The 9,747-nt window shown below is 52.2% G+C and overlaps 1 protein-coding gene across 1 annotated transcript; it reads right to left on the bottom strand.

Annotated features, from left to right (window-relative positions):
* Window positions 1–2,750: 2,750 nt before the first annotated feature.
* On the bottom strand, window positions 2,751–8,796 carry LOC123120790 (protein NRT1/ PTR FAMILY 5.2). Its single transcript, XM_044540788.1, has 3 exons — window positions 8,579–8,796; window positions 8,264–8,481; window positions 2,751–4,306 (listed from the first exon to the last, which is right to left on the bottom strand). Exons 1-3 carry the CDS (start codon window positions 8,736–8,738, stop codon window positions 2,852–2,854), a joined length of 1,833 nt encoding a protein of 610 aa, XP_044396723.1. The 5' UTR covers window positions 8,739–8,796; the 3' UTR covers window positions 2,751–2,851.
* Between the last annotated feature and the right edge of the window lie 951 nt (window positions 8,797–9,747).

The raw sequence follows: 9,747 nt of genomic DNA, 5'->3' as shown, positions 1-9,747 counted from the left end.
GCGGCCACTACACAGGGATCTGGATCTAGGGTACACGTAGCGACCAGCGGCCCCACCGCCGCCGCCGCCGGCGACGGAGCCCCCGCCGCCGGAGACGGAAAGGGAGATGGAGAGCCTCCAAGCTCCCCATCAGGAGCACGACCCCAGACACCGGGCGCAGGGGACGCGAACGCAAGCTTACCAGATCTACGCCGACGTCGCGAGACCCGGAGCCAGCCGTCGGCCGACGGAGGCACCCCCAACTGCCGGCCCCGACCCCCGGGGGCAAACTTACGAGGGCGAGGGGCGGCGCAAGTGACCCCCACCTCCCCAGAGCAGGTCACCGCACCACCGGGGGAGGAAGGTAGAGACCGCTGATCCTCCTCATCCGACAGCAGCGCCCAAAAACGAGATCCAAGAACCGGCAGCGCAGAGAGAGAAGGGGAGAGATCCACCTGCGGGGAAACAGGAGAGGATAGGAGGAGGGGAGCTACGCATGAAGGTGAGGGCGACCGGACGCCGGCCACCGGGGAAGGGCGGGGAGCAGATCTGCCGAGGCGAGGAGGAGAAGGAGGGGAAGGGAGGGGAGGGAGAAAGGAAGGAGGAGCCATCCGTCACCAAGAGTTCGTCCAGCTCGATATTCACTTCGTTCGCGAGTAGGTGGCACTTGGGCAGGTTCGTGTTCTACATGTTCCTACCACTCAGCAGTTTGCCGATGTTATGACTAAGGGACTACCGACCCCAGTCTTTGAGGAGTTTCGGTCCAGTCTCTGTGTTGCCGGCTACGCTTCGACTGCGGGGGGTGTTGAGCGTACGTTGTCCATTGCATATGTATAGGACTTGGGTATGTATTTATACCGTTGTATCTCTCTCTCCCCCTTGTATATTTGTACATCTTGAGAGACAAGTAGAGGCGGATCCATCCTATATCTATATATGTACATCATGCACACGATCAATGAATTATCGATGCATGCAATCTCTTCCTTCCAACTAACAATATAAAATACAAAAGCCCTTCAAATTGAGTTCTACTAAAATCTAGAATACGGTGGATGTAAGGTATATTTTAGACACGATCGATGTTGAACCATAAAATATGTTTGCCGCCGTTTCAATGTATGTCCTTTTTAATGTTTCAGTGTATGTTCAATTAGCTGTGTCTATCTAATCGTATGTATTTATATGTTGGGTCTGTCTAGGACACATATAGATGTGACATAATTATGTCACATCTAACCTTGTGTCCATTATGTTTGTGGTTTATTTTTTTGCCGTATTTTTTTATTCCTTGTTGCTGTGTTATTTGTGGGAGTTTAGATGTGACATCCTTAAAAAACATTTAGATGTGAATTTGATAAACTGTAATATGTTTAGTCTACTCACACACTCGCAGTCATTTGAGATTTTTTTTTTGAAATGGAGGAAGACCCCCGGCCTCTGCATCTCGACAATGCATACGGCCATTTTATTAATTATTGACACAAGACCTTACAAAGTTGTACAACAATAAGACTAAAGCCACCGTCTAAGCAACATTTGTCGCTACACCTATCCAGTTGATGAAGGGGCGCAGATAGTCTAGGTCTACTACCCAACAGACCACGCAACCAAACCTAACATCTAAGACCCGAGGCCCCAACCAGGACGCCTGCTGGGTATGGGCACCCACCAGTCCGGCGTGCTCCTCAACCAGGACACCTGCCGGGTATGAGGCCGCCACAGCTACCTGCCACCAATCCATCTTCAGAGCTATACTGCAGCATCAACCTTGCCCGGTCTCGCTGCCGTCGACGCCACCATGGCACCAGACAGCTCCACCATCCTGCGCTCGTCCATCCAGCCGCATCCATCATCGATATGCAGCCGCACCATGCCGCCAAAACATCGACATAGGCGCGGAAGATAGAACGCCGCACCACCCGGCAACCTCCACACCGTCGCCACTGCTGGAGATACTCGGAGCCCACCATCCACATCATCTCTCCCCCGAACAGCAGATCCTCCCAAGACGGCGCCTCCATGGAGGATACGACGCGTAGGACGCCGCCGCCGCCCAATCCAGAATGGATTTTGGACTTTCGTCCGGGATGGGTTCGGAGGTGGATAGGAGAGACCTCGGCTTCGCCTCCACGGAGGATAACGGCGTTGAGTGACGTCGCCGATGCCGGGCCGGCCTAGCCATCCAAAGTTTCCTTCGGTCCCCATCCTATGCCACCAAGCCTCGGCCTGCTTCGGATCCGGTGACAAGCCACAATCCAAAACCTGTGAAGATGGAAGATCCATGGAGCTCGACCCACCGGAAAGGAGGATCGAGAAGAACTCGTTGTAGACCTCCAGACACGTGACGACCAACATCACCCCGCGGCGGCCGACGGAGTCCGAAGCCAAGATTCAGATGGATCTGATCCAGATCCGGCGGCACCCGCGACCATCGGGCAGTTCGAACGCAGACACCACCTCGCGACATTGCAGAGCCCGCGACCACCGAGCCGCTCACGACGTCGGCGGGAGACCCGCCGCCGTGCCGCCGAACCCCACGTTGGCCCGGCGCTCCTCTAGTCCCCATTGTCCCGCGCCAGCCAGAACGAGATGGATGAGAAGAAGCCCCGCCGCCGCCCAGCCGGCCAGGCTTCGCCCGGCGGCGTTGCGGACGGCGGCGAGGAGGGAGAGGGGCGGAGGAGAGTGCGAGGAGCGGCGGCTAGGGTTTCCCCTCGGGCCGCCCTTCTATTATTTGAGATACATGACGATTTCAGTAATGAGTATTGCATCGCTTCAGTAATGAGTATATATCGTTAACAGAACGGACCACTTCATCGACATTCTACTGTTCATTAGCTAATTATATACAGGCCGAAACATCCAATTTTTTTCATGCCACTGGCGCTGGCTCTGAATGAAGCCTAACCGGGCCGCCCTGCACGTCGACATCAATCGTCTCCCTCGACTCCGATCGGTACTTGTACCTTCCGCTCAGCGCAAGGAACACCGACAAGTTCACCGCGGCGAGCACGGTGAGGAGCGCGTAGTAGTAGTCGAGCCGCGAGGCATTGAGATTGTTGGTCACCCACGGGCTCCCCCTCTTCGCAGTAACACGCCCGACCAGGGAGAGGATGGCGCTGCTGAGCACGTTTCCGGCGCCATAGGCTACGAGGGACAGCGCCGTGCCAAGGCTCTTCATGCTCTCCGGCGCCTGGTCATAGAAGAACTCCACCTGCCCCACTACCAGGAGCGCGTCGGCGGCGCCCAAGAGCACGAACTGCGGCAGCAGCACGAAGATGGTCAGGGGAAGCACGCCAGCGGCGTCAGGTCCATGGCCCCTCGCGAAGCTCAGCCTCCGGTTCTCGATCCCTGCCGTGACCACCATGGTCACCACCTGGAGCAGCATCCCGGCCCCGATCCGCTGAAGCAGCGTGATCCCCCTCGGGTTCTTGGTGCGCCTCCGGACGGCGGGCACGAAGACGCGGTCGTAGAGCGCGACGCAGATGAGCATGGTAAGCGTGATGAACGCGCCGAGGCTCGCCGGGGGCACCAGGAACGCGCCCAGGCGCCGGTCCAGCGTCGCGCCCTGCTTGACGAAGAGCGTGTTCGCCTGCGCGACGAGCGTGCACGGGACGACCAAGGTGAACAGCAGCGGCACAAGCTTAGCGATCTGCTTCGTCTCCTCCACATGCGTCACCGTGCACAGAGTCCACGGGGGAAGCCGGGCCGGCGCCGACCCGCCGTTGGCGTCCCCGGGATTTACCTTGACCGCCGCCTTGTTGAGGAACCTCATGGAGTCGGTGGCGTCCATGCGGAACCTCCTCCTGCTCGTGTAGTGCTCCAGCTCTAGCTCGTGGAGCTCCTTGGCGTCGTCGGGCAGCGCCATGCCGCGCTTCCACACGGCCGCCGCGACAACCCTTCCCATGCTCGTGAACGGACTGCCCTGTGGCGCCTTGTGGCGGTACAGCGGCGTGCCAGCAAGGAAGATGGCGACGGAGACCAGTAGCCCGAGCGTGGGGATGCCGTAGCCGACCGTCCAGCTGACGTTGTCCTGGAGGTAGACGAGGACGGTGCTGGAGAAGAGGATGCCCAGGAAGATGGTGAACATCCACCAGTTGAAGAAGGAGAGCTTGTGCAGCTTCTCCGCCGGGTCGAAGTCGTCGAACTGGTCGGCGCCGATGGTGGAGATGTTGGGCTTGGTACCGCCGTGGCCCAGCGCGATGGTGTACAGCCCGCCGAAGTAGACGCCCAGCTGCAGCGCGGAGGCGCGCGGGCAGGTGGCGCCGTCGCACGCCGGCGGTTTCAGCGCCGGCACGGTGACTGACAGCGTCAGCAGGATCATGCCCTGCGTTCGGTTCAGTAATTCAGCCATGTCAAAGCAGATATATACAGTATAAATTTTGACAACGCATGCATGGTGCGGCAATTCTTCAGGAGATTTCAAAATTTCTGATAAATTTGACTGTAGACTGACAATACTCAAATAGGAACATATGCTACGTGACACTATGAGCTTGGGATTGTCGTTTGCCGTGCCGTCTGAATTTGCATGTGTTTGTATTTTTTATGTTTTGAGCATGGGCCTGTTGTTTGCTCTTATATTTCTATACAGAGGGAGTATGTAGACTGGAAGCATATGGTTTCCGATTTTTAACTTCAAAACGGCGAAATAAAAAAATAAAACATACTCCCTCTGTTTGAAATTACTTATCACAAAAGTGAATAAAAATGGATGTATCTACAACTAAAATACATCTAGATACATTTATTTCTTGGACAAATAATTCCGAACGGAGGGAGTATGTGATACCCTTGGTGCATTCCATTTTCGGTATCAAAAGTCTCCCTGCTAAAAGAAATACTCCCTCCGTTCACTATTTCAATATGGTTTGGATATTTTAATATATACTATATACGGACTGAAATAAGTGAAGAAACATGCTAAAATGCATCTATATACATCTGATTCAAAAAAAATGTTAAAACATCTTATAATAGTAAACGGAGGGAGTACTTCTTACATATGTTTTACTAAAAAATTGCACAATTATGTACTCCCTCCGTCCCAAAATTTTTGTCTTAGATTTGTCTAAATACGGGCGTATCTAGTTACATTTTAGTGTTAGATACATCCGTATCTACACAAATCTAAGACAAGAATTTGGGGACGGAGGGAGTATTATCTATACTTTTTTCAAAGGTTCGTTAGGTATCTGCACCTTTTTCTTAGTTGTCCTTGTCTTTGTGGCATGGTTACCTAAAACACGTCTTATAAAAGTTCACGGAGGGCATATATTTGAAAAGGGAAGGACAACTGCCTAATGTGGATACGGCCCCAAAAGATTCTTATGGCAACTAGACGGTATATATTATAGGAATGACATTTGTGCTTCTACGACCAGGGCTAAAGCCACATCAAAAGGGGAGCAACGCATTAACGTTGAATAGTTTACCGAAAAAGGATTTCCCCCGCTTTGTATTCCAAAGCAAACCATCAAAGTACACATCACAATGCTGAGGCGAGCAGCACAACAGGCCCAAAGAAAAGGAAGAAGAAAAAATGCCAACAACGGCAGCTCAACAAAGCGCGGATGACCCGCGACCGCTGCGCCCTCCGAAAACAAACCACTACAGCCCAAGGCTCCGAACTTCCGCGAACTAAGCAGCACCTCCAAGAAGGGATGCGACGCCGACGACGCTGCTGCCCGAACAAGTCCTTGGGTTTCCCCCAGTACGCGGAGGGAGGTGGGGGATAGCTACTCCCGACGCCCTCCAAGAAGGGATAGTGGCACCCGCTGGTGTCACCGCATCGGAGCCGGACGAACCGGCGAGGATTTCTCCCGCATGCCAAACCCCACCAACCAATCGGAGCCGACCAGCCAAACCACCGCCCAACTATGCGCCACGACGGTTGCGCCGTCACCAACACCGTCTCGCTGCGAACACCACCACGAGGCCAAGAAGAGCGGAGAGAAGATCTGAGCGACGGGAGCAGCAGCATCAAGGCCGAGCGGGAGGGAACCACCTCCACCGCCATCGTGCGGAAGGCCCGCGCCTCCGGCACCGTCGCGGTAGCCGTCCGGACACGGCAGCGGGGCATACCAGGCCACCCCGGCCCGGCCAGGCCCAAAATGGGCCCGCTAAGCCCCGCCGGCCACGCTGCAGCAAGCTGGCGTCGACGCCGCCAGCCCCTGCCGATCATCGCTGCTCACCACCGCCTCCTGGAGGCCACGCAGCCGCCACGCCTGTCGCCGGCCCGCCCCGACCTAGATGGAGCCCGAAGGGCCCAGATCTGGGCCGGGCAGGCGCCGCCAGCCCGCGCCGCCGCCCGGAGCTCGCCCCCGCCGCCGCGCAGGACCGCCGCCGCCTGAGGACACCGCCCGGAGCCGCTCCGTCCCGCGCCGGAGAAACCCTAGAGGGGGAAGGGCTAGGGGCCGCCGCCACCAACGCCGCCCGGGCCAGGCCCGAGGCCGGCGCTGGCGACAGCGGCGGGGAGGAGGAGGAGGGGGGGACACGCGCGGGGACGGAGGGAAGGCACGGCCGGCCGCCCGCGGGGGCGGCGCGGTCGCGGACGGGAGAGAGGGGCCTCGAGAGATACCGCCGGTGTTGAAGAACGAACCACGTCGAATAGTTTCATCAACCTGGATCTATACACATAGAAAAATTACTAAAATATACACTTTAATGTGTATTTAAAATGTACTACTCCGTCCGTTCACTATTATAAGATGTTTTGTATATTTTAATATGAATTATATATGGATTGAAATAAATGAACAACGACACTAAAACGTGTATAGATACATTCAATTTAGAAAAAAATCAAAACATCTTATAATAGTGAACGGAGAGAGTACTACTAAGTTCACACAGTCAGTTTTTTGAACACTGATCAGACACACACTTTTCTGACATTTGCAAATGTGGTGCTCACTTTTTTGACATCAATGTGATGCTCAGTTTGTTCATAAAAAGTACTTTCATCTCGTACAATATTATACTCCCTCCGTTTGAAAATAAGTGACTTGTTTTAGTTTAAATTTCAAATTTAACATTTTTTAGTTTAATTTTGAAATTTAAACTAAAGTAAGTCATTTGTTTCCGAACAGAGGCAGTAGTAGAATTTCACTACCCGCTAAAATTAAAATGAAATAGATGGAGCAGCATCCACACTCATCCAGATCTACCGTTTCCTTATTTTTCTTCTTTATGCAGTAAGTCCCGCCTCTTGGTTAAAAGGGTGACAGTCAGTCACCCCCAAGATAAGAAAAAGGGTAAGATGGAGGCCACTCCACCCGAATTGGAAAAATATTTTTCTAAAGTCAAAAAGACTCAACACTTTCTTAATTTTTTAAACAAACATAACCTAGCATATTACTCGTGCGTAAAGTTTCGCAGAAGAATGACTCTAGAGGTATCAGTAACTTTTATATAGTACGTATTGATTTCGTTTTTCCCCTCTAGAGTACCACCTTTCAGAACTTTCACGCGAGTATTACACTAAGTCATATACTCTCCCGGTCCCAAAATGTAAAACGTTTTTGCAAGCCCTATTTAGCTTGCAAAAATGTCTTACATTGTCGGGTGGAGAAAATATTGTTATAAACAGTTTCAGATTTTTTTGACTCTTTTTTATATTTTTTTTTTCAATTAGGGTGCAATAGGACGCGAGACCCATTGGCTATTTCTGTATGAGCCGGCTTTAGATCTCGCACCAAGAATCCAGCAATTCTAGTACTATTTCCTTGTTTCTAAATATAAGTCTTTTTTAGAGATTTTAATACATACTACTCTCTTCGTCTCAAAATTCTTGTTTTAGATTTGTCTACATATGGATGTATTTATTTACATTTTAGTGTTAGATACATCTGTATTTAGATAAATCTAAGACAAGAATTTTGGGACGAAGGAAGTACGTACCAATGTATATAGCCATATTTTAGAGTATAGATTTATTCACTTTGCTCCGTATGTAGTATGTATTGAAATATATTTAGAAACGAAAGGAGTATTAATGCCCATATCCAAAAGATAGATCCTTGTTAATTATTGAACCCGGGTCCTGCGGTCAAGTACGAGAGGACCTATTGCTGTTGCTTCCTGTTGACGCCATTTTGTTTCGTCAGATCTATTAGACTCGTAGTTTGGATGGGTCTCAAGTTTCAACTTTCCTGGATTGTTTTTGTTGCTACGCGAAAAAGGGTCAGACGGCTGCGTCACCCAAGAAAACTGCAATGGCTATCTCGGAAGATTGGAACAGGCGAGGATGAAGACTGAACTGTAGTACGTGTGCGTAGAATACCATGAGGTAGATGGCGGAGCCGGCGACGAAGGTCCAGTAGCGGCCGAGGTAGGCGTCGGCGACGACGGCGCCGATGAGCGGCGTGAGGAAGACGGTGCCGGACCAGTTGGTGACGTTGTTGGACGCCTCCACCGTCCCCTGGTGCAGCCTGTTGGTCATGTACATCACCAGGTTGGACGCGATGCCGTAGTACGCCATCCTCTCGAAAAGCTCGTACACTGCACACACAACGCCGCCGACGACGACATGAACGCAACAAGTAAGCCGGTGAGAAGAACGTGCTATGTAGGCAGGAATCTGTTGCCGCGCGCGTACCGACGATGAAGGCGCAGGCGGTCCAGCCGCCGCGCTTGGAGCGGAGGAGGGGGTTGCCGCGGAGGTCGACGGAGCCGTCCTGCGCGTACGCCCCCTCGCCGTTCTCCATGGCCTGCTGCTGCTGCTGCTGGCTATCTCTCTGTGTGCTGGGTTTAGCCATAGCGCTTGTCTGGCGAGACAATTCAATGGCTGCTGCTGCCTCAATGGGTTCCCCTGACGAGCTACTTATGATGGATGGCCGCATTGATTTGTGTACGTAGGGGCCGTTTCTTTCTGGCTCCCTTCTGACCAATGTCGCTGAATTACGATTATACCCTCCAGACAAGTTTTTTCCGCTGAAAGAGCCTTGACGACGAGTCGCACTAGACCGACGCAGGTAATGCCCTGGCTGAAGAGTGGTGGCAATTCACGTCAAGAAAAAAAAAGAGCGGTGGTAACACTGTGGATCAGGGCAACGTCGCCCAATGCTCAGACCACGATCATTATAAGTGGCCAAATGGAAATTAAGGAAAGAAGGGGCATGTCTGGTGGCCGGAATGGACCGGGGCGGCCAAATCGAGCGCTCCTATTGTCCATAGGGACCACGCACGGAGTCAACGGGTCGCCGGCCGGCCGTCGAAACCTTTTTTTTCCTTGATGATCCCACGTTTCCCACCAATCCGCAGAGCTCGTTCCTGGGGCGTATGGATGGATGCCCGGGTGCGTAGGAATAAAACGGCATCGTGCATTGTTTCTCTATCTAACCCGCCCAATCGGCATCGGTTTATTCTGCTTTTTCTACACTACTCCTGCTCGGATGGATAATACACTATGGTGGGATGATGGAAATTGAACAGCTAAGGCTGGTTGTAATGGGTAGTATCATAAGTTAGTATCATGCATATGATACTAGTGTATGATACTGTCTTCCTAATGCATAGTATTGTATGATAGTATCATAGATGATTTTATTTATTGCCATGCATGACACATACTAGTGTAGCATTTATTATGATACGGTATCATGATATGATACTCAACTCTCTCTTACTTCATTTAATTTTATGCCACCTCATCAAAGTTGCCTAGTTGGCATGCATGATACTAGCTGTGATACTCCCATTACAACCAGCCTAAGAGCATCTTCAACAGCCGCGATAAAGCGCCGCGCGCAAAAAATCTGTTTGCGC

The sequence above is a fragment of the Triticum aestivum genome, chromosome 1B (genome assembly GCF_018294505.1).
Source record: "Triticum aestivum cultivar Chinese Spring chromosome 1B, IWGSC CS RefSeq v2.1, whole genome shotgun sequence".
Lineage (NCBI taxonomy): Eukaryota > Viridiplantae > Streptophyta > Magnoliopsida > Poales > Poaceae > Triticum > Triticum aestivum.
Note: the sequence above shows the minus strand (reverse complement) of the source record. Positions and strands in the feature narration are given on the sequence as shown.

What these genes read in the sequence shown, in the direction of transcription:
- LOC123120790 (XM_044540788.1), bottom strand. Translation starts at nt 8,738, where the DNA reads ATGGCTAAACCCAGCACACAGAGAGATAGCCAGCAGCAGCAGCAGCAG. An exon ending in CGCCTGCGCCTTCATCGTCG is followed by an intron (nt 8,482 to 8,578) that starts GTACGCGCGCGG and finishes TTGTGTGTGCAG; the next exon opens with TGTACGAGCTTTTCGAGAGG. An exon ending in GCTCCGCCATCTACCTCATG is followed by an intron (nt 4,307 to 8,263) that starts GTATTCTACGCA and finishes AACCGAACGCAG; the next exon opens with GGCATGATCCTGCTGACGCT.